The sequence below is a fragment of the Coregonus clupeaformis genome, chromosome 16 (assembly GCF_020615455.1).
Source record: "Coregonus clupeaformis isolate EN_2021a chromosome 16, ASM2061545v1, whole genome shotgun sequence".
Classification (NCBI taxonomy): domain Eukaryota; kingdom Metazoa; phylum Chordata; class Actinopteri; order Salmoniformes; family Salmonidae; genus Coregonus; species Coregonus clupeaformis.
The window spans coordinates 35236057-35261233 of record NC_059207.1 but is presented as its reverse complement, the minus strand read 5'-3'; the positions used below and the strand labels follow the sequence as shown (position 1 = coordinate 35261233).

The 25177-nt window shown below is 45.5% G+C and overlaps 1 protein-coding gene across 1 annotated transcript in view; it reads right to left on the bottom strand.

The window, feature by feature from the left end:
- LOC121584832 (bone morphogenetic protein 1) overlaps nt 1–25177 on the bottom strand; it is a 55033-nt gene that overhangs the window by 5418 nt on the left and 24438 nt on the right. The window contains exons 2-14 of the mRNA XM_041900975.2: nt 22107–22220; nt 21344–21487; nt 20928–21045; nt 19335–19513; nt 19056–19161; nt 11190–11314; nt 9399–9514; nt 3024–3126; nt 2764–2880; nt 2265–2410; nt 1911–2106; nt 1139–1264; nt 220–380 (exon numbers count right to left, since the gene is read on the bottom strand). Of these exons, the coding sequence (XP_041756909.1) occupies nt 220–380; nt 1139–1264; nt 1911–2106; nt 2265–2410; nt 2764–2880; nt 3024–3126; nt 9399–9514; nt 11190–11314; nt 19056–19161; nt 19335–19513; nt 20928–21045; nt 21344–21487; nt 22107–22220 (1751 nt within the window). The remainder of the gene's footprint in view (nt 1–219; nt 381–1138; nt 1265–1910; nt 2107–2264; nt 2411–2763; nt 2881–3023; nt 3127–9398; nt 9515–11189; nt 11315–19055; nt 19162–19334; nt 19514–20927; nt 21046–21343; nt 21488–22106; nt 22221–25177) is intronic.

Genomic DNA, 25177 nt, shown 5'->3' with positions numbered 1-25177 from the left:
GGAGCATCAGGTCGTTACAACATGAAACATTTGGGAATACAATTACAATTTGTACACAAATACGATGCACAGGAATATATACTATTACAAAGTACAATATAAGGACAACATTCTGTACTCTATGACAGACAGGAGGACAGATTCATGATGACACCACTAAGGCCCATGGAGTTAGAACAAACCCAAAGTGTGCCCAGTCATAATAACCCCGGTGCTCACGTCATTGCCCTCTGTCTCAAAGACGTCAAAGAGCAGGGTGATGCGGTACTGTGTGGGCGCCACCAGCTGCCAAATACAGTTCTTGTTGGGGGGGTACTCTCTGGGCCAGCCTGGACTGGTGATGGAGCCATTCAGCTTGGTGATGAAACCTCCACATGCAGCTACACACACAGACACACAGTCAGACAGACATATGTCCATAGGAGAGAAGACCAGGACAATGGTTAAGATGTGCCTAAACTTCATATGGTTATAATGATACAATTGTGTATAATGAGTGTATCAATGACAATTTGTAGTGGTGGGATTTTATCCCCAAAAAGCTTAAAAATACAATGTATGTCATCCAAAAAGGTTAAACTGGGTATTATTTAACCATTGAGGATAATTTTCTAACAGACAACCTGCTATATTTTTACCAAAAGCTTAAACATGCAGAAATGTATGTCACCCAAAAGGGTTAAACTGGATAATTATTCAACGTTTGAGGAACATGTCATAGCAGGCCTCCTCCTCTAGAGGCAGACAGTGGTCAGGTTTGGAAAAAGAGCAACAAAAAGGTAAAACAATAAACCACTGCATCAGCAGCACTTCTGTCTGATTCTAATTTACAGGTGATGGTCTAATTAGTCAGGATGCTTTCAACACTTGCTTTGGGCTCTGATTACCTGTGAAGTTGGGGTTGAATTTTGGTAGGTTGAGTGCATCAAATACAACCCATTGGGTGGCAAAAATCCAAATGACATGAATTGTTAAGTACACAAATCTCTGGAAGTATTTTTTCTAGCTACTGTATGTGGGGCAACTGGTGTATTTGGGTGGCAGTGACAAAATAACAGCACTAAACTGCATTATTGTGTGAACTGCAGCTGAGGAGGCATTATTGAGCAGGCTCTGGTCAGTATTCTGCTGTACTCACCCTCACAGCTGCGCTTGTCAGCAGCCAGCTCGTAGCCCGGGTCACAGGCACACTTGTAGCTGCCCAGTGTGTTGACACAGCGTTGCTCACAGCGACCATTGTCTGGCTTGGAGCACTCGTCCATCTCTACAACCATCACAACAACAACATGTTGGCGCCCTTTACATGGCCTCGCAACTCAACAGCCTACAAGTGCACCCCTCCAAAACCAAACCAAAGATAAACATTTAAGGTCACAAATGATGAATGATGAAATTGTCTGTCCTGAATTATACATAATTTAACACAACCAATCATAATGGAATTATTCTCAAATTACTCAAAATGTCACCTTATTATGACATCATTTTTACATTACATTTTAGTCATTTAGCAGACGCTCTTATCCAGAGCGACTTACAGTTAGCACATACATTATTTTATCGAACCCACAACCCTGGCGTTGCAAACGCCATGCTCTACCAACTGAGCTACATCCCCTGCCGGCCATTCCCTCCCCTACCCTGGACGACGCTGGGCCAATTGTGCGCCGCCCCATGGGTCTCCCGGTCGCTGCCGGCTACGACAGAGCCTGGATTCAAACCAGGATCTCTAGTGGCACAGCTAGCACTGCGATGCAGTGCCTTAGACCACTGCGCCACTCGGGAGATATGATGCTGAGAGATTCATTACTATGAAACTTAGGCTGGTAATTTCTACAACGAGGGCATATGCCATCAGCAATGACTCTCTGGGTGTTCTTTTCTACAGTACAAAACTCTTGACATCTGACCTTTGAAAAAGTTGGCAGCGAAGCCAGCCTTGTTGACAGAGCCATCAGACACAAACTTCATCCACAGCTGGTTGGAACTGGTCTTGATGTCATCTGGCTTGTCGTAACCACAGAAGCGTCCCACCAGTGGGCTGTTCTCGGAGTTCCCATCCCTCACCTCCAGGTAGTCATAGGCACAGCTGTCATGCCTCTCAATCTAAGGAAGGGATGGGTAAAAGGGACAAAGTTAGAACTTCTAAGTCATTTTCATTCCTCATACACAGAGGTTGCAGAGGATATTGATGTAGCGGTATGTAAAAGCTTGCTACTGGATAAATGGGGTGAAAAGAACAAGTAGAGGCCCGTATCTCTTACCTCAAAGGACTGGAAGGTCAGGCCGACGTGGTAGCCCTGAGACACACTGATCTTCCATATGCACACCTTGTTGGGCCGATAGTCGTCTGGGTAGTTAGGAGACTGGATCTGTCCGTTATCCTTCTTCACTTCCCCTCCACAGATGGCTAAATGGCAGAGAACATGCAGTGGTCATAGCTATCTATCATCATTGGCACATTTCTCTCAAGGGGTTTTGTTTTATGGATTTCATAATGTGGATTAAATTAAATGGTTCCTATATTCAATACACCACGCTCTACAGTCTGGATACAATGTTGAGCTGAATTTCAACTCGGACCAAAATCTGATCAATGCAGCATAACGTGCTGGACACACCAGCATGGAGGCAGCCAGACTTGGGGATTTGACAGAATCACTGAGCTGCTTTCAGGCATGTTGTTCAATCTGTGACCCATGTGGCCAGTCAGTCAGCTGAGCTGTGTTGTTATGGGGCTGCTGGCTCCGGCTCTGGCCATACCTTCATACACAGCGGAGAAGCCCTTCCCCACCCAGTTACTGCTGCTGCGGAACTCGATCCACAAACGGCTGTCGGTGGAAATGATTGGTTCAGGCAGCTTATCCCCACAGAAACGACCTGGAACACACATACCAGACCACCTTATCACACAACTACCTTTTTCTCCAGACACCCTTGTGTTACATTTAAGTGTATTTTCAGCATCACTTTACCATAGTGTATAGTGCATGTATGGGACTACGACTTTCTTAAATCCTAACCTTTCAGAGGGGCTTTCCTGGAGTATCCATCTCTGATCTCTACATGGTCATACCAACACAGGTGACTCCTGTACAGATCCATGGAGGTGAAGTTCAGAATGATCTTAAAAACCAAGAGAGCATGATGATTACTGACCAGATACAGTCCAAACAGTTTCAACATGAGAAGAGAACAAAAATCCAGTGCTGACTTTAAAGGGAGATTTTCTAAGATTACATTATCCTAAGGAAAACGTAGTTATGAAAATAACTACTGTTCCCTGAAGGAAGGAACGAGGTATAACTTAATGTGAGGCGTCAACGACCAATCATATTCACCTGAAGAAAACTGAAATCACGCCCAACGGGCCAATGGATGCCAACGGGCCAATGGGCCAATGGATGCCGAGCCCGCCCTCGGAAGCACCGCCTTCCTGGCTAAAATACCGGGCTCGCATTCATTTCCTCAATTCAGTCCCGCTCTGACGGCATGGGGCCAAAATAGGTTATTCCTAGTCCCCTCCTTCAGGGAACAGTAGTAATATTCATAATTGTACCTTCCCTTTCAGTCGGTCACTCTGTATAACATTCTATGCGGACATACAATCACGCCCCAAGCCGGCTCAGAGGGTACCAAACTAGGAGGCCCATGGCTCCAAAATGGGGCCACCTTTTTCCCTAATACTTATCCGAGAAGCCTGAACTGTCAGAGCCCCATATAGGGAACCAGAACCTACTGCAACATGGCCATGCGCACTGACACACTGCCACTGCAGCCCAAGTCCATAGACCCCATGGTTCCAAGAACAATACTTACCTTGCAAGCCTGAAATGTCAAAACTTGTACAAGGAACCGCAAGTCCAAAACAACAGAAAACCTGTCGTGACTTGGTGAAGCGCACATGCGCGCTGCATAGCATTGACCAGAGTTGATGAACCACGGAAGCCTGAGGCTCAAACCCACAGGAAACCTGCAGTAACCTGGAAACTGTGCACTCGCACACTGCCACGGCTACCCAAGGCTCAAATCCAAAGGGAACTGTGGTAACCCAGATAAATGTGCAACCTGCGCACTGCCTAACACCCACTCCCGGACCCAGCCATAAGAACACTATGAGCCACACTGAGAGCAGTTACATCCATGCGATAAAACCTCAAAGGTATGTGGGGAATCCCAACTCAGATGTCACCAAATCGTCATGCCCCTGAACAATGCCCAAGAAGCCGCCTCACCCCTAGTGGAGTGAGCATGCACACTGCTAGGCAACCCTTGTCCTTTGCTGTCATATGCCAGGGAGATAGCCTCCACTATCCAATGAGAAAGACGCTGCTTAAAAAGCGCCCTACCCAGAGCTGGATTAGCGAAGCAGACAAAAAGCTGGCCACAAACATGGATATCCTTGGTCCTATCCATCCATATAAGTGCGTAAAGTGCGCACCGGACACAGGCCATGCAACAAACAAACGGAGGAGGTTAAAAAAGGGAACAGCTCGAAAGCCAGGGACCTGTAAGACATAGGCATGACCTTGGGAGCAAACGCTGCATTAGGACATAACATCACTTTAGAGACGTCAGGCGCAAACTCTAAACAGGAAGGGTGTACTGATAGCCCGTGGAGATCCCCAACCCACTTGGCCGACACCAAGGCCATGAACAGGGCAGTCTTGTAGGAAATTACCTTCAGGTCCACAGACTCCAATGGTTCAAAGGGAGGCTCACACAGCGCGTCCAGGACCAACACCAGGTCCCAGGTTGGTGCCATAGGCTTAGACACTGGTCTGAGCCACCGCATGCCTTTCAGGAACCGCACCAATAGAGGATGAGACCCTGAGGTAGAGCCGTCAATCCCTACATGACAAGCCGAGATGGCAGCCATATAAACCTTCAATGTGGAAAAAGAAAGGCCCTGCTCAAAAAGCTCTTGCAAGAACATCAAAATGTCCACCAAAGAGCTCTGAAAAGGAGAAACTCTTTTAATCTGACACCAACCCTCAAGCGCGGGCCACTTATATGTATACAACCCTCTCGTAGAGGGTGCATGCGCCGACTGTATAGTTGTAATCACATTCAAGGTTAAACCTGTATCTGTCAAATTCAACTTTTCATGGGCCAAACCCACAGATCCCATATCTGTGGATGTTGGTGCCAAACTCTGTCAGATGACACGGAACCCTCCACGGGTCCCCGCCCAACCGGCAGATGATCTCCGGGAACCAGGGTTGTCTGGGCCAATGGGGATCCACCAGAATCAACAACAGACCCTCCTGACGGACCCTTCTCCACAGTGGCCTGAATCAGGTCCACCGGAGGAAATGCATAGAGCAGGGTCCGAGGCCACTGATATGCCAAAGCATCCGTTCCCAACCGAGCGCCCAGATCCCTCATTGAGAAGAACAGACAACAATGCACGTTTTCTCGTGATGTGTAAAGATCTACGTCGGCTCTGCCGAACCGGTCACATATCTGGACAACCACCGAGGGGTGCAGTCTCCACTCTGTAGAGATAGGACCCCCCCTAGAAAGTAGATCCGCACCCACGTTGAGAGATCCATGAAGATACGTCGTCCTGAGTGACAGGAAATGCGCGCTGCTCCATACGCGCAGATAACGGGTCAGGTATAGGAGATAGAGAGACTGCGTCCCTCCCTGCCAGTTGTCGGACCTTACCAACACATGCTGGCCTTCCAACATAGGAAGGAAAAGCCTCAGCGCTAGCAAAACAGTCAGTAGCTCTATCTAATTGATATGCAGCTCTCTTTGCGCTGTTGATCAAATCCCTCTTTCCGAGTATCCCACACACAGCGCTCCCCATCCCAGTAAGTGATCACACTGCGGGAAACTACCCGACCCATGAGAACCCCCTACAACAGCAGTTGCGGGTCCCTCCAAGGAGTCAACGCCCTTAGGCACGACTGGGATACCTTGAGCAACCGATGGCAGTGGTGAGATGCATCCAGACACGTAACAATCACCCAGTGCTGAAACAGACACATCAACAGAAGTCGCAGAGGCACCACAGCTATCATAAAGGCTATCAAACCCAATAACCACAGGCACAAGCGAAAAGGCACCAAGTGCCCCAGCTGAAACCGTGCCAGACAGAGCATATTCAGAACAGAGTCCAGAACGAGACCCAGTAACTGAATGCGCTGATGCAAGTTTTTTTATGATTCACTATGAACCACAGACTGAATATGGGAAATCAGCACGGCAGTGTGGTGCTCCACCTGTTCACTCGACTGTGCTACGATCAGCCAATCATCCATATAAGCCAATACTGGCACAGCACCAGTGCCAAAACCGCCTCCACCACCATAGAAAAGGAGCCGGGCGAAAGTGAGAGCCCAAAAGGCAGGACCATAAACTCGTAGGCCACACCCTCGAAATGAAACCTCAGAAACGTTCTATGGGGAGGAGGAATCCACATTTAAAAAAAATGCATCCTTCAGATCTATGGACGTGAACCAATCGCTGGGACGCACCGACCGGAATAGCTGGCAAAGTGTGAGTATTTTGAACTTTCAAACCTTGAGGTGCTTTTTTAAAACACGCAAGTCCAGAATGGAACGCAACGTTCCATCGCTCTTGGGAACTAACAAGTACCGGCTATACCAACCGCTCTGTACTTCTGACACGGGGACCACCCGAATAGCCTGCTTTTGAAGGAAAGAGGACATTTCTTCTCTCAAGACAGGCGTTAGGACACCGGGGACTATTGACGTAATGATGCAATGAAAAGGAGGAGGATGCACAGCGAACTGCAGACCGTACCCCCTTGTCACCGTCCTCATTACCCATGGTGAAACTGCACGTCTGCCACTGGACGGAGCACGCTGCCAGTCTCCCATACATTATCTCCTGAAGGGGCAGAGTGCCAGCTTGAGGACTGGGATAATTTGGTTTTTCTGTCATGCTTGTTTTCATATCCAACACTCTTGACAACTGTGTGTCTGAATGTGGGGGAAGGAACTGTGTTTATTATGCCCACACCTGGACGATACCGCACTTTCGATACCCCTGAACACAGAGGAACCTTGGGTAGAAACAATGTGCTTTCATGGTACTGCGGTTCTGATACCCGGCCCACACCGGGTTCGATGCCGCCCCCTTGCCCAGGGCAACCCACCTCTGGCCTGAACCCTTTCCTTCAAGCCTCGGGAACTACCGCAAAGGATTTTTGTCCTGTTTTTGTTTCTCCTCAAAACGGGCCTGTAAGGACTCCATAGCCGAGCCAACCAACATTGTTGGCGAAACTGGCTCATCCAAATACATCACCGGCGCCCCCATATTTTACCCACAGCCAGGATAGTACAGCGGGACAGATGCAGCACAAAATCAGCCGTAGCACGGATTTCGTCGAAAAGCTCTGAACCCAGCTTCCCCGCCTCCGCGGTCTCATTACAAAATCATGGGCATTAATATGGAGTTGGTCCCCCCTTTGCTGCTATACCAGCCTCCACCCTTCTGGGAAGGCTTTCCACTAGATGTTAGGACATTGTTGCAGGGACTTGCTTCCATTCAGCCACAAGAGCATTAGTGAGGTCGGGCACTGATGTTAAGTGGTTAGGCCTGGCTCGCAGTCAGCGTTCTAATTCATCCCAAAGCTGTTCGATGAGGTTCAGGTCAGGGCTCTGTGCAGGCCAGTCAAGTTCTTCCACACCGATCTCGACAAACCATTTCTGTATGGACTTTGCTTTGTGCATGGGGACATTGTCATGCTGAAACAGGAAAGGGCCTTCCTCTAATTGTTGCCACAAAGTTGGAAGCACAGAATCGTCTAGAATGTCATTGTATGCTGTAGCGTTACGATTTCCCTTCACTGGAACTAAGGGGCCTAGCCTGAACCATGAAAAACAGACCCAGACCATTATTCCTCCTCCACCAAACTTTACAGTTGGCACTATGCATTGGGGCAAGTAGCGTTCTCGTGGCATCCACCAAACCCAGGTTCATCGGTCGGACTGCCAGATGTTGAAATGTGATTCATCACTCCAGAGAACGCGTTTCCACTGCTCCAGAGTCCAATGGTGGCGAGCTTTACACCACTCCAGCCGACGCTTGGCATTGCAAATTGTGATCTTAGGCTTTTGTGCAACTGCTCGGTCATGGAAACCCATTTCATGAAGCGCCAGATGAACAGTTATTGTGCTGACGTTGCATCCAGAGGCAGTTTGTAACTCGATAGTGAGTGTTGCAACTGAGAACAGGCGATTTTTACGCGCTATGCGCTTCACTACTCGGCGATCCTGTTCTGTGAGCTTGTATGGCCTACCACTTTGCGGTTGAGTCATTGTTGCTCCTAGACGTTTCCACTTCACAATTTAAGCACTTACTGTTGACCGGGGGAGAAGACGGCCAATCCACCCCCAGGTGATCTGCCACCCTACGACACGGATCCATCAAAGGCACATTTACCACCAATGGTTCACTCTCCCACGCCGAATCCAAAGCCGGGGCTTTAGGCTGCACGGACTGATGTCATCCGATTCACACTCTGAAAACCCTCCAGAGCCAACCAGGGATAGTATATCATCCCCGGAGTCTGGACTCTGATCACTGCCAGAGAAACAGGAATGAGCCTCACTCGTCTGGGATGACAACTCCGACCACCGCTGCTGCTCTTTCTCGGCCTCAGACAACCCCATTCCCGAGGTCACTTCACCAGAAGACCCTTCGCCAGCAGCCCCAATCTTTCTCACAAAGTCAGCCCAACGCCCAATGGAGGTTGAACCCAGCCGGAGACAATGGTCACACGAACTGGTCCGAGCCAAAGCGTGTTTCCACCCCAGGCAACAGGACAGCACTCATTCTTATTTACAATGACGGCCTACACCGGCCAAACCCGGCCAACGCTGGGCCAATTGTGCGCCGCCCTATGGGACTCCCAATCACAGCCGGTTGTGATACAGCCTGGAATCGAACCAGGGGGTCTGTAGTGACGCCTCAAGCACTTAGATGCAGTGCCTTAGACCGCTGCACCACTCGGGAGCCACTCAAGAGCTTTTAGGAAACACAAAAACCGATAAACAAGACCCAAAACTCGCAACATCTAGGGTGACGAGTACTCTCTCCCCACTAACAGACACTTAAGCTGGAGCTGAATCTCGTAATCTTCCTTCAGGCTAGATGAAGAGCGAAGAATTGAGCAATTGAATGCGAACCCCGGTATTATAGCCAGGAAGGCGGGGCTTCCAAGGGCGGGCTTGGCATCTATTGGCCCTTTGGGCATGATTTCAGTTTTCAGGTGAATATGATTGGTCGTTGACTCCCCCACATTATGTTATACCGAGTGACCGACAAAGGGAACAGAATTATCACTAAGTCACGATAAACAAAGCACTTCTCCTAAGACTGCTCCAAGTTTCTATCTCAGTCAGTTTTCCATGCTCTCCCACCTTTTCCCCTGGCGTGACCGATATTCTCCAGATGCAGTGCATGTAGGCTGAGTATCCATTGGGGAAGCCAGGAGAGGAGAAGTTCCCACTGCTTTCCTGCAGACTGTCTCCACATCCTATCCACAAAGAGAGAGAGAGAGACATTAACATGAGGACCACGTCAACCATTGAAGGATCTAGCAATTCGTTTCTGTCTGATAAGGACTAAAACACTGATTCCAGCAGTAGCATTGAGAAACCGCAATGAAGTAGCCAAGTCCCACTAAAGGGAGACTGTAGGAGACAGAAGCTTGATGCCACAACTATAATCCTGACTCTTAAGAGGGCAACTCTTTCATATTCATCTGCTGATGGTGATGATTATCAACCTCTTCCAGTTGATGAGAAGCGATAGAAGACAGTATGAGACACATTCTCTGTGCATCGTCTCAAAATAAACCTGGCCTACTGTAAATAACCCAATCCTCTAGGAGACCAAATACAACCCTCCCCCTGGCCAACTGGCTAAACCAACTGTGCTACAGGGGATAATTTCAACCAGCATGCATGGCTTAGGGTCACAGTGCTCTAGGGGAACTTCTTACTGAGTTTTTCTTACTCAGTGGGAGTAAGAAAAACATCTCCACCAACTGGTTACGTTCATAGGCTCCCTCCTTCCAGGCCATAAAGCATGGAGGTGAGAGCTTTGTCTAATAATGCTTGGCAGAGGTCTGCTGATGCTAAACCATTAACAAGCACTCGGAGGGGATGACAAATGCTCCCAGGAATGCAGTGTGAATAAGGATACGCTGAGCTGCGCTCACTGGATCGTTTTTTTCCATAAAAACTGAGAGAGAGACTCCTTCTTAGCTGCATCCCCTGTGCTGCGCTGTGCGCCACATCATCCACTATCCCCTGTTCCACTGAGAGGGAGTTTATCACTGTGGAGGACACATAACACACCCACTCAACCAGCCCCACCTCTCTGAACCATTTATGGTGAAGATGGATGATTCCTCCCACTAAAACCACATTCAGCGGTCCAGTTCTGGCCAGTAGTATACTGTTTATTCACTGAGCTTTAATGTGGTTCTGACAAACCCAATTTTCCCTGTCTGACCCACAATTAACGCTCTGACATCACTTTTATTTTATGAATGACTATTTCAAACTTGTCGGTTTATGCTATAAATCGACCTTACGCCTTTAGTCGTTGTCCCTTCAGCCTTAAAAACCTTATTAAATCTCTAAGTCTTTCTAAAGACCAACATAACTATTGGTAAAGTGTCAGGGCAGTATGTTTTCCTTTAGAACACTTATGTGTTCAGTTGACATAAAACATGTCTTGATCTCTGGACCCTAAGAATAGAGTATGTTGATTCCCAGCCATCATTCTAGTCATTGTCCTCTTGAGACCAGCTGTTCTTTTGAGTCTATCTGGGAAAGAGTGATGACACTTCCTGTCCTAGGGCACTGTTTACACTCCTTCCCCTAGCCGGGGAGTCACAGCAACTGTAGCCAGGGAACCATGCCACATCAATGGTAGATGCTCAACTATTTCCACACGTAAACTACATCTAGGAAAACGTTTTTGAGTATTCACTCTCAGTGATATTGAGACACACGAAAAAGTAGAGTAACATTTCTCACTCTCAGGGGTAAGCAAAAGCAACAACAAGCACTATATCATGTCCGTTGTGCATTATTATGTCAACTTCATAGGCCTATTGTTTAAAATCTACCATATGGTATGTACCAACTATACACAAAAATGTGTTTGAATATTATTTGCAATAATTGTGCTGTTCTTACTGGAACACTTGTAGAGTTTGCGTGCCTGTGTGATATCCCCTTTGCTTAGCCTTGTCCTCTGTCCAATCGGCGGTCTCACTCCATTGACATCATAGCGTGGCAGGATGGTGTCCAAGAAGATTCCTCTGCATTTCAGGAGAAGAGACCGCTGTTAGATCAAAACACAGCAAAACCGAGAAGGCACTCGCACATATACACTGATACACACTTTCTCAGAAAAGACACTCGGAGGGAAGTGGTGAAGCCTAAACATCCATCAGCCAGCAGCTGAACTGCTGACACTAACACTGACAGTAGGCATTATTCAGGGATCTACTGAGGATGCTGACACTTATGGAAGCATCAGGCCATAGCTTTACCTGTGTGAGTCTGGCAGCCTGGAGCCAGTAAGGCCTGTGCCAAGGAGTGATATACTGTATGGGGAGCAGACAAGGGGCCCCATGTAAAACACTTATTTTTTGTGTCGAAACACCACAAAACACGCACTGGAACATTATGCCAGTTAAGAGAGTGGACCGAGTGTGATGCCAAGCCGTGCTGCCCACCAATGTGGTCTCAGGGCAATTTGTATTATTCTGTACGTAAATCTGTGACACTCCTTCTAGTATGATATGATATGTTAGGTTACATTATGAATGGAATAGCGGTTGTACAATAACATATGAACTAGAGAACGTATAGTATCATACGTCTTACTCGGTGGTACAATAGCATACAAATTGGATGATGTGCCTTATCATACATCTTGGGTGACGTATGATATTGCACATCTTTATCTGAGACCAGGTTGCTTGTTGCGGCATAACAACAAAGGAGAATTAAGGGAGGATTTACATTGGCGGTTAGGGGAACTAACAACAAAGGTTTGGAGAACTAAAACGACAAAGGTTAGGTAAATTTACATAGCAGGTTAGGTGAATTGGGTTATGTTTAGAATATGGGTTAGGGGAAGGGTTAGCTAAAATACAGTGGTCCCCGACGCGACTCGAACATGCAAGCTTTGGATTGCTTTACGATCGCAGATAACGCCTACCTGTCCTCCCCGACCAACCTCCCTACTTTAGTTTCTGTCTCAAGTAACTAGACCATTAGTAAGTATCATACGTCTTGGAGGTGCTCAGAAATACGTAAAGTATATTTTGTATGACTCTGAGGCCAGGCGGTGCCCACTCAGTGGTTCTCATCAGTGAACTCAGCAAAGAGTGGAGCCACACCCATCAGGAGTCCAGAACAGTTGATGCTGAAAAACCAGAACTTTCACACCACTTTCTCACTTGACAATTTGCTAGTTTATCATCTTATTTTCTCTCTCTGCAATGGTGAGCAAAGCCTGCTTCCTGGCTGTTCCCATGGTGATGTACCCATCAACGCCAGGCATGTGCAAACAGAGCAGCCTGAGCTAACAGTTCAAGCACTGTCAAAAACAATGACCTAACTTCATATATTATTATATAAAAACCAACCAATGGACTATTACTGGTCAGTGGTCCCCTCCAAGGCTGTAGGAATGTCCTCCTCAGAGAGCGGAGGTAGTTCAAATGGGACTGGGGGTCAAAACTGACCTCCCACTGACCTCATCATGTGTGCTGTGCAGATGGAAGAAAAACACTATCCAATTCCAACACTTCAAACCAAAAGCCCTCCTCTGACAACTCTATGGGAAAATCTAAAACTTGATTGGTTTGTTGTATGGACAACAACAACAACAACAACAACATTTAGCATAAGAATTCCAAAAGAACAAGAACAATTACAAAGAAGTACAAAAATCAGACCATGGTGGCTTGCCTTTGGCTTGAAAAGGAGTCCAGAACAGTTGATGCCGAAAAACCAGAACTTTTCACACCACTTTCTCACTTGACAATTTGCTAGTTTATCACCTCCTTTTCTCTCTCTGCAATGGTGAGCAAAGCCTGCTTCCTGGCCGTTCCCATGGTGACGTACCCATCAACACCAGGCATGTGCAAACAGAGCAGCCTGAGCTAACAGTTTAAGCACTGTCTGTCTGCCTGTCTGCCTGCAGGAGCCCGTATGCTGGCTGCCGGTGAACAACGCCACTCCAGCCGGTGTCAGAGCAGACAAAGGGCACACTGGCAGGTCTTTATTTGAGTTGGCTCTGCTTTATGCACCAGGCCTGAAAAAATGTCCCCAGCGCAGAGGGGCGGGTAAAGCCCAGGGTCGGGTAACATGCCCCAGACAAAAAGCATGGGGAGCTGCCTTACTTGTCCCCAAGAGACACTTCAAAACATGATGGCATGCCCATGAAATCTTGTCAACTACAATCTCGGCAAAGTCCCTGGCTTCCCACGGTGATTTACAGTAAAAACGCTGTGCAAACACACAGGCTAATAATGGGGAAACAAAGGAAGACATTGGAACAGGTACATCAGCCAATCAGCATCACAGGAGGTTGGTAACACCTTAATTGGGGAGGACGGGCTCGTGGTAATGGCTGCAGTGGAATGGTATCAAATACATCAAACACATTGTTTCCATGTGCTTGATGCCAATCCATTTGCTCTGTTCCAGCCATTATCATGAGTAGTCCTCCCCTCAGCAGCCTCCACTGATCAGCATGCAGGTGAAGTGTAAACTGTAAACTGGATCACAAACCTCACAATGACTTGAGGAAAGCTAACAGGAGCCCCTTGTCTCCTAATAAGGTGCTCTGAAAACACACTGACCACGCTCTCAATACAATCCATTACTTTTTCATCTCTAAACAGTGAAATCATTAAATAAAGCTGGCTATACTCAGGGAAAATAGGACATGCTTAGAGAGGTTGAATGACAACAGAGCAGAAAGCAACAACAATCACAAACCTACTTCATTGTCACCCCCTGGCAAGCACATTGCCTGTACAGTTAAAGAAATAAAGGGCTAGACAGCCCATTCTGTGCAGTGGCCTGAAAGAGTGTTTGTATCCAATCTCAGCCTCCTTGTAGAGAAAGAATCTCTCCCGGCTTCCCAGAATCCAGTTGCCACGAGCGCATGGCAGTTTATTTGAGACGAGGTCCAGACAGTGAGGCTGCAATAGGAGGCATTGAGAACAAAAGGAGAGCTAACAGCTGGTTCTCATATCAGAGAACTGTGTAGTAATGATTACGGTCTGGTCTGGTCTGGCCACCCTCTCCTCCAGCTCTCACTCGCCTTGCGTGTGCCCAGGCTCACGTTACATTCACACTGGGGAGCTGGGGCCTTTCAAACCCTGTTCTGCAATTGGGAAAGGGGCATTGAATTGGAACAACAATCGCTGGTGTCGATGTCTGTAGCGCTAGACAGTTTCACATTTTGTTTATGTAAAAGATCTTTAGAAGAAAGTCTGGGTCAAATTGCACAGCGGGTACCAAAAATTCATCACACACATGGCTGCGGGAGGGAACCTCATGTTACCGGTATGTTAAACTCAGTGCCAGGATATCCCCCCATTGTCATGCAATCCACTATAGACTGCACACTGCCTGACAAGGATGTCATGCAACCTTTATGCTGGGCTTGTATGACTTATGTAATTACAATGACACCAAATGTACAGCTCAATCTCCAACTCAGTCCCAAGTGGACCTTTTTAGCTTTGCTTTGATCCAACGGAAACAGAAGGAAACAGTGCCAAACTGCAGCCTAAAAAAGCAAGGGAATGGGTAAAACCCAAATAAGCATGCAGTAGTCATAGAAGCTGGGCTGGTCCAAACCTCAAACAGCCACGATGACACCACTGTCTCTGTCTGTGACTGACAGGACAGCATCTGGAGAGATTTCCAGATGTGTCAAACAGGGAGTCTGGGAGAAATAAAGAGGTCAGCTGGCACAGAGGGACACACTGGCACAGTGGAGTATCATAAAGACCATGACACATTCACTGCTCTCCTTTTTAAGCATACTTTAAGGCCAAGAAGCAATCTTTTGTCATATGAATTTCAAATAGCAGCAGCATGTACTGCAACAGCACTAAAAGAGTTAGGTTGGAGTGGACAGCTGTTTTCCTACTGTATATTATTACAAAAAAATCTAAACACAGGGAAAAGTGAGACAATAAGACAATCTTAATAGATTCCATCTACGTGGCCATAAAAAAATAATAAGCTGGGGGATCTATTACACCCCTTATGTCCTTTTTAAAGACTGCACAAACCATCTATGATTCCTTGATCACAAAAGCCACAATAGATCAATCATATTAACTATTTGTTGAAAAATCTATAGCCTGCGGTCAGAACACACCTGGAAACAGGTGACTCTCAGAGATTTGAGCGTCAAGTCAATGTCAAATCAATGTCGGGGAAATTACATTGAATGGTCTCCATTTCCACATACCTAAACATGTTTGTGATCATTAGTGGTTGACTTAAATCACGCTAGCAATTGGAGTAGACCTGACTTTTATTTTTAACACCAGGGAGCCATGAAGCTAGCTAGCAGACACCTCAGGAATAAAACCCTATAACCTCCTACAGAAGCCTGGTATGTGGGATCATGTTGCTAACGATGATCAAAGCCACTTCAAAGGGGTCGTATGTGGCATAATGAGGCAGTTCACACTATGAGAGGATAACTTTTACAAGGAGCTTCAGAGGTATGAAAGTGCCATGTAGCCTGATGTGATGCAGCAAGGCCACTGGCGCTAGCGGCTCTACCTAAACCTAGGGATGGATGTGAAGGTTTCCTGGGCTGCTGCTACACTCAGACAGCTGGAGCCAACCAGGGGAGGGATAATTGGAACAACCTGTGGCTATGGGTAAAAGCTGGCTCATCAAAAGGTAGACACAATCAAACCTTATGGGCAATTCCACGGGAACGGAATTGCACTGAGACTCAGATTTTCCCACTTAAAATGTACACCAAACAAAAACCGTTGATTTCAAAATTTTACAAACCATACAACTCTATGCACAAGGACTATTTTTAACAATTTACACTGACATTTTTACAAAAAAATCACATTTACTGGAAGAACAGATGCAAAGTTCAGTAACAGAATTTTGGTAAAATCTCCCTCAGGTTTTTATGTGTCCACGTTTTCCAAAAACTCTTAAATATCTGCTGCGAATTAAGATTCAAAGACGTCTGCAGAAAGAATGGGGTGTCAGCTATGACATGACACATTCACTTTGTAAAAAATCTATTTTGGTTATTGAACTACAGTAAGTAGAGTGGATTTACACCCGGTAACGGAATTGCGGTAACTCTTGGGTCCCTGATCTGTACTACACAGAAATGCATCATTATGGATATGAATGTCATTCTCTTCCGGTGATGAATCCTAAATAGGTACACATAGGTAGAAATATGCAATATTGTTTGGGTATTATTCTACACACTGGCTATTATTTTAATGAGCTCTGCCCCCAAACAAGACCAAATTTGGTTGGTCCAGACCGTACCAAATCTGTACCAATCATAGACGTCTATGTTTCACAAGTTTGGACATCAAAGTATAGCACAGTAGCCCTCAGTAGAGTAGAGTTCAGTACAGTAGAGTACAATACAGTACATTATAGTGTACTCAACTCTAGTGTGCTCTACTGTGTACTGTACTCTACAGTATTTTTTGGAAATTCCGTTACCGATTTATTAACGGAATTTAGTTTTAAATCACTTAATAATTCATAAACAAAATTGATATCAGTAAAAATACTATAACTAATTGATAGGTCTACCTTTACTTGTTACTTCTGTGAACTTTCATTATCCTCCCTCCTAATGAGGGAGAGAAATTTGAAAATATATTTTGGTAACAGAAAGGCAATATTTCTTATGCTGGGCATACACAACATGACTTCTAAAATCGTAACAATTTGGACGTGCTCATATTTCGCGATTTCCTTTCCCAAATCTTTCATTCCGTCCATCCTCAACCTCAGGACGTGGGTGCTCACATTACGATGATTCCCTAGTTGGTTCTGCCCTGCATTTCTCGGTTGTCGTAGGAAAAAAATTCTGACATGCAAATTGTGAGCTGCTTTATTAGTGTACATTATCATTTGCAGAAACATTCAAAAACGAGACAGAGGCCCAGAATATGGACTTAATACGGAAAAAAATTATGATAATATTAAATACTTTTTTTGATTTCTCTCATGGTAGGACGCAGACGTATATATTGGTGGAATTCGTTTTGCATGGCCCGGTGCCCCGGTGGTTGGGGATTTAACTTAAGGACCTATGGAATGGTCTAAAATAATTAAACTCTACCATCCGGGGCACTGGGCCATGTAAAACGAACTCGCCCATTGAAAAGGCATCCGCGTTCTCTCCACAGCTCCACCAATGTCTTCCATCACATCGATCCACATGGTGCGTGTTGTTGTTGCTTTCCTCTTCACCATCATTGTTTCAAAAAATTCTCGGGACATCCGACAGGGTCCTTGATCCGCTCAAACTATGCCAGTACCGACCTACTGATCCTAGCCCAACTTCATAGGATTTCACCCAAATCATAAAAATTCATCTGGGACGGCCAAAACATGGCGAGTTCGTGGCAAAATCGTGTAGTGTATGCCTGGCATTAAACTTACAGAAGGCAGAACCATTTCTCCAAAACTAAATATAAGTGTTGATATTAGTTGGTAGGGGTCTTTATTTCAACATTAATATTTAAGACTTTTTCTGGTAGATGTTTTTGAAGACCCCCTTTCCATCTGTTTGACCAGAAATCAAAGCCTTCGCTTAATTCAACATTTTAGGATGGAAAATGGTTAAAAAATTAATATATGCTGTAATTTCTCAAAAATGTAGACTTTTAGCTGTCATTTGACACCCAATTTGATATGCTCCTATGAACTTTACATGTTGGTGCTCATGGGTCTTTTTACATGGAAATAGCCTTATCCAACAAATACCCCCCTTAATACATAGCTGCCACTGGATAGCATCCCCACTGAGCGACGCAGCTACCTGAAAGGCTGGAAGCAATCAATATGATATATGCCTAACACCATTATACAAAACAGATAGGCATTGTATTACATGGGGTTGGTAAAGCATGCTGCAGTTTGTGTGCATTGATTTTGGTAGGTGCCTTTCTACTCCTAGACTACAGATGGACTGGGTAAGGTGGGCTACACAAGATCAAAAAGTTGCTGCTGTCTAGGAAAACGTATAAAACATACACCAGGATTGAAAGAGAAAGCTCTGTAATCCTGCTCTTTCTGGGCCCAAAAAAGCTAAATGGGCCAGATGTGTCAACTCTAATGACATGTTACTCCAGGCATTTTGGTGGATTACACTTTTTTACCCTCAGAAATCTCATTACAAGGACAAGCAATATAATCCTTTCTGAATCTCACAGAAACCACGTCAGTTCACCCCCTGAGCATTTCCACTGCACGCTCAAATGTAAGCCGTGACCGTTGAGAGAGTCTAAAGATCCAAGCCAAAATAAACTTGCGGAAGAGAGAGAAAGAGAAGACACTCCCAAAAAGTATTATATTCTGCAGCTGTTCTTCCTTTAAGCCAAGGCACTGACACATTCATGAGGTCCATCACTGAGTTGTGTCTTTGTCCTGCTTCCCTGTACTTCAAATTCATCAGACCAACCATCATACAGGCTAAGTAACAGTGGGAAGTCAGCAGTATATTTTGTCCCCCAGGCTATGAATGTCGGCAGGTCATTAACTGAATAGTATTAAATAATTCTAAGCTTCAATTTGCACCACCTTTCCTAAGCCTTGAAGTCAGCCCCTGGCATTGACACAGTATAACTATGAAGTGATTCTGCAGTAACATCGAAAAGACCTGAAGTGAGACATGAAGAGAGCAAAAGTTACATAGTCTGGGAAACTGCTCTCTGACCTAAACTGCAACTGATTTCCATGATGTCTGTTATGTTCTGCTGTGTATGAAGTGGAACTTGGCCCAGCTCCTACCTTGAGAATGTATTCCTGGCATAGTGCATGATGCTGTCAAAGTCATACACTTCACCCAGAGAGTCCACCTCCCCTGGCTCCATCTTCAAGAAGTTATACTCCTGTCCTGTGAATGGACGCAAGAAAACAGATACTGAAACCTGCAACCCACCCATAGCTCAAATACTGAATGGAAAAAGTGAGTGGCTATCTCCTAGAAAGGGAAAACTATGTTAGCTCATCTCATATGATATCTCTCCATGTTAGATGAGTGGGCTGTTCCATACACAGCAGTCTTACCTGGCTGGATGTTGTCCCTGATGATGCTGACGTGTTCGTCTCTGTCGGGCCGAGTGTGCTCGTGCCAGAAACCAATCACGTGGCCCAGCTCATGCACCACTATTCCAAACTTGTCACAGTTCTTTCCTATGGAGATGGCCTGGGGACCGCCACCCCTGCGGCCCACATAGGAACAGCACCTGCAGGGTCCAACACACAGAACAAAGATCAGGGACAGGTCAACAGGCGGGTAACAAGCTAGTGCCAAAGACTGTGGTAACTGGCTACATATTAGACCAAACTAAGTCACTTTTAGCTTGGCAGACACAAAGATGAGTGTTAGCTCAAGAGGGCCCATCCTGCTTAACATAGTATTATGTAAGTGCTACATTTCTGTGTCCAGATCAATCATGTAACAAGAACTTGGTGAACTTTGTGTTACTCCGGATATATAGAGCTTTACTTCCACAAACATGCAAGTGTAAACCAGAGGGAGTGAACAAATAACTAATAAGCCAAGTGAAGGAGTCTATGGAAGGAATCCCTGTTCCTGGAGAGACGCAGGGTCTGACTGCAACAGTTTGTGGTTCAACTCACATCTCTAATGAATATATACAGTATTAGGAACAGCATTCTTAACAGCCTTTCTAGCAGGTCATAGGAAAACTAGACGAGGTGAGGTGACCCTCCATCCCGCCTTTCTAATACAGTGGTGACATTCATTGATGCGTGCTTCACTGAAGATGGAGGGTTACAGTGTGTGACAGTGAAGGCTGGCTAACTTCAGACTGCAGGGCTCTCCCTCTCTCCCTCCCTGACATGAAAGGCTCAGTGTGGGAGCCCGGTCCATGGGCACACACTGCCCCTGTTGGCCAACAGCCTCTCTCTAATTACTGTGAGCCAGGCTTTCCTGAGACGGGCCTTGAACTTTGCACAGGACAGATGGGGCCTGCAGCAGGCCAGCCCAGAGCCCAGGCATTCCCACTGCTAACTGCGGCCGCCTGCGTGGATAATGTCATCCCTGTTACTCTGGAGGATAGTTACCAGGCTAAAAATGGCTATCAACAGCTGGGTGGGAAAAGGGCAGTTTATGCTCCAAATCCGCTCTTTAATATGTTCTTCTTGGTAACGGATTTGCTGTACATGCAGAGCCAGAGGATAACGCCATCAACGCAGCTACAGTTTTTGTGTGAACTCATTTGAACTTAAAAACATGCATAGCTGGGAAAATGACAAAATATATCACGTGGAATGAAAGCGGTCGGGTTATGGTAAAGCTGAGGAGGTCTCCCTTGGGTGCCATAAAAAAAACATGTGTGACAACAGTGCTCAGGGAAAGATGTGTCAGGACTATGAGGCAAAGCAAGCATTCCTAGGGCCTGAATGGCCGTCTTTCTCAGGACTTGCAGGGGGCTGCAATTAGCACAACTCATGCAGACAGACTGCGGACAGAGGAGATGAGCCAGCACTAAAGGACGATGGAGGAGAGGTAAGGAAAAGTACTTAAGCGATAAATCATTATGGCTGTGTGGATAAAGGAGTGTCATGTCTGAGCAGGCTGACCAGCTACACTTCCTTCCTGAGGGAGGCGAGCCCAGGCCTGCGTGGACTCACCCACACGGCCGGTAGGTGAACACAATGTAGCTCTCCTCTGTTGTCCTCTCCATAAAGGTCACGCAAGTATGCTTCTCCCAGTGACGCATGGCCTGGCGGAATATCGCCCGCTGGCTGCCTAAATGTGATGGGAAGAAGGGAGGAGATCAGTGAGGCTGAAGTGCATAATACACATAAATAGGAGGATAAAATACCAATGCTGACAGCTTGCTCGTAGTGCCAAATTCATCCCAAGTAAAGTTAATAAATGTGTTATGTCCAATAGCTGCCAAGACATTCCTTTTAATGTAGTGGATGCAAGTATGCTGAAGTATGCTGAATGGACACCAGCTGCCACCTTTTAGTAGGGAACTATGTTATAGGGCACATATAAAACACATAGGGCAAGTAAACAGCAGCGATGACGTGGGACTTACCACTGAAGTTCCCACTGATGACATAGGGAATGACACCTTCTGGCCACACCCTCTCAGGTCTGGAGGTTGCCGCCCTTTTCCTGCGGTGTGATCCTTGCCGGTTTGGCAACGCTCTGTTTCGACTGGTCTCATTGGCAGAAGACCCTGTCATTCACAATTACCAGCCAAAGATGAGGTTTGTACAATATAATCACAGAGAACCATCAAATTAAAAAGTTCAACTCTGATGAGAACATGGTAAAAACCATGATGAGATTACAACATTTCAGCTGTTCCTAAATGGTAAAGACAATGACAATGAAGCATGCTTTATAACTTTGTTGAGCATTCTCTTTACATAAACACTTTGAGAGTGCTGGTGATAAACATGCTGTTTGTTTACAACAGGTGTCTTGGCCAACCCAGTGTTGGAGAGGAGTCATCACCTGGTGCTGAGTGGTTCATGCATCGTATACATCTTCCTGGCAGATGCACTGGGAGAGAGTTACAAAGCCTCCTTGCATAATTGGCCTTGAGGTGGGAAAATGTGGGAACTATTTAACTGAATGCAAGCTTTTCTTCTTGGACTGGTTTGTATTGTATCATTAAGGATACATTTTAGTCAGCACTATATAATAGCACATGCATAAATGGAGTCAGACTTTTAAAATTGATGACAGGCAAGTTTACAAGAAAATGCTAGCTTTAAGCCTATGGCGACAGGCCTTAATCTTTAGTCTCAGTAACCATGACTGGGTCAGCCAGCCTCATAGCTCTTGCTCACTTGTGGTTGTCTCATTGAAGGTCTGGACGGTCCGTTGGGCCATGTTTATAATCCGGTCCACCTTAAACATGTGCATGTCCTCCTCATCCAGAGCAATGTCTCCCCAAAAGGCAGCTGAAACAGACACACAAAGAGAGAAAGCATGTCAGACATATTTAAGGCGTCTTTACAATATTGGATATTGTTTTGCACCGTCCAATAGCCTCAAGGTTTTCCTGCTCTGCAGTCAGACGACCCCTGTCGATCACATAGACATCCATTAAAACAGAGGGTGAAAAAGCTAGACATTCTATCTCTCTCACACACACTCCCTCCCTCCCATATCTTTGGCCCCCTCTCCCACTTCCCCTCTCTCAAACAGACACACAGAGTTGTGAAACAGCAGTTATGTGAATGTTTGAATAACAGGAGAGGAGTGCTGTCTGAATCTCAGAGCTCTATAAGCTCCAAGCTAAATAAGTCATACCATCAGGGGGACATCTCTGTATGACATTCAATGGAGGACATATTAAATGAATTAATGAGAGCTACATAAAAACGATTTCAGATCAGCATACCCCAGATGTGCTGGGTCAATCCAGTTGCCATTGAGAAAACTCTGGGGGAATATTTAATGTCCTGATATCCTTGTACCGTTAATGAGTCCTTGAGCAGACCTAATACTGTAAGATGCTGCCTCAATACTGTATATGGGGCACCTTGAACAAGTAATAGGTTCTTAATGAGGCCAAGGAGAAGGGAAAAAATAGGAAAAATAACCTAACAGTCACCCTTTATGAAGAATGTGAAGAATGGGATTCCTTGCTAAATGCCCTATTTCTGTGGCAGTTAGGGCAGGAGTCCTCTCCACAGATACAGGCCGCTCTGTTTTATAAGCTTTTAAACCAGCACGTTTGCTGGATTTACGGCCTGTCCTGTGTGCAGGAGTGGAGGGAAGGAAGGGAGTGTAATCCATGTCTGAGCAGGAAGATGAGAGCAGGGGGAAGAGGGGAGGAAGGGGAGGAGGACATAAAGGCTCGCTGCCCACTGATTGTGAGGGGGAGAGAGAAAGACTATCCTTTGCAAACATGTTTTTTTGTGTGTGAGAGGTTTATACTCCTTGGGGACAGGAAGCAGAGTACCAAGGGACAGATAAAGTCAGACCTGATGGAGTTATCTGCTGTGGCTTGAGTTAATATGGCACTGACTACTGTATGTCCACAATTTGAGTTAGAAATGTAGGAGTACCCCAAATGACATATAGTTGTTCCAGAGCAATTCCACAGTAACATAATTATTTTTCACTTTAAAATGCATGTCAAACAAAAACCAATGATAGCAAAGTTAAACAAACCATACAACTCTATGCACAAGTACTACTTTTAACAATTTCCACTGAAAATGTTACAAAAACACATTTACTTGAAGAAGAGTGCAGACGCAAAGTTAAGTAACAGAATGACGGTTTGTTACCAAACTTTGCATCTGCATTGTTTTTGTAAATGTGTTTTTGTAAAATGTTAAAGTCGTCCTTGTGCATAGAGTTGTATGGTTGGTTTACCTTTGCAATCATTGGTTTTTGTTTGGCATACATTTTAAAAGGGAAACATTTTGTGTCAGAGAGAAAAGAAGATGAAGGAAAACAATAGAGAAAAACTTTTTGGCTTGTGTTCCTTATCCTCCAGAGGCTAATTATTTAAACAATATGTAGCTGGCTGAGATGCAGCCACAGTGTCCCAAAAGCAACAGAGAGGGTCGGAGAGGGCATGTTGAGGGCTAGCAAGATAACAAGCTAATGACAGCAATAGGAAAAGGTGTAGATCTCTGCCTGCAAGATAGGGCATACTCAGAGCTCAGAGGGCAGGTTTAAAATACCATAACTCAAAGGGATCCTATAATTTGCACTCAGAAAAACGCTCAATCACTGTGAGTGTCACCAAGTCACCAAAACATTAAAACAGACTATTCGTAATCAGCTCTAATACTGACACTCTGTGCCAAGAGTATACAGTGCCTTCAGAAAGTATTCATACCCCTTGACTTATTCCATATTTTGTTGTGTTACAGCCTGAATTCAAAAATGATTAAATCGATTTTTTTTCTCACCCATCTACACAAAATACCCCATAATGAGAAAGCGAAAACATGGTTTTAGAAAGCTTTGCTAATTTATTGAAAATGAAATACACTACCTTTCAAAAGTTTGGGGTCACATAGAAATGTCCTTGTTTTCCATGAAAACATACATCAAATTAGTTTGAATAGGAAATATAGCAAAATGCATAGGAAATGTAGTCATTGACAAGGTTAGAAATAATGATTTTTAATAGAAATAATAATTGTGTCCTTCAAACTTTGCTTTCGTCAAATAATCCTCCATTTGCACCAATTACAGCCTTGCAGACCTTTGGCATTCTAGTTGTCAATTTGTTGAGGTAATCTGAAGAGATTTCACCCCATGCTTCCTGAAGCACCTCCCACAAGTTGGATTGGCTTGATGGGCACTTCTTACGTACAATACGGTCAAGCTGCTCCCACAACAGCTCAATAGGGTTGAGATCCAGTGACTGTGCTGGCCACTCCATTATTGACAGAATACCAGCTGACTGCTTCTTCCCTAAATAGTTATTGCATAGTCTGGAGCTGTGCTTTGGGTCATTGTCCTGTTGTAGGAGGAAATTGGCTCCAATCAAGCGCCATCCACAGGGTATGGCATGGCGTTGCAAAATGGAGTGATAGCCTTCCTTCTTCAAGATCCCTTTTACCCTGTACAAATCTCCCACTTTACCACCGCCAAAGCACCCCCAGACCAACACATTGCCTCCACCATGCTTGACAGATGGCATCAAGCACTCCTCCAGCATCTTTTCATTTGGTCTGCTTCTCACAGATGTTCTTCTTTGTGATCCGAACACCTCAAACTTCGATTTGTCTGTCCATAACACTTTTTTCTAATCTTCCTCTGTCCAGTGTCTGTGTTCTTTTGCCCATCTTAATCTTTTCTTTTTATTGGCCAGTCTGAGATATGGCTTTTCCTTTGCAACTCTGCCTAGAAGGTCAGCATCCCAGAGTTCGCCTCTTCACTGTTGACG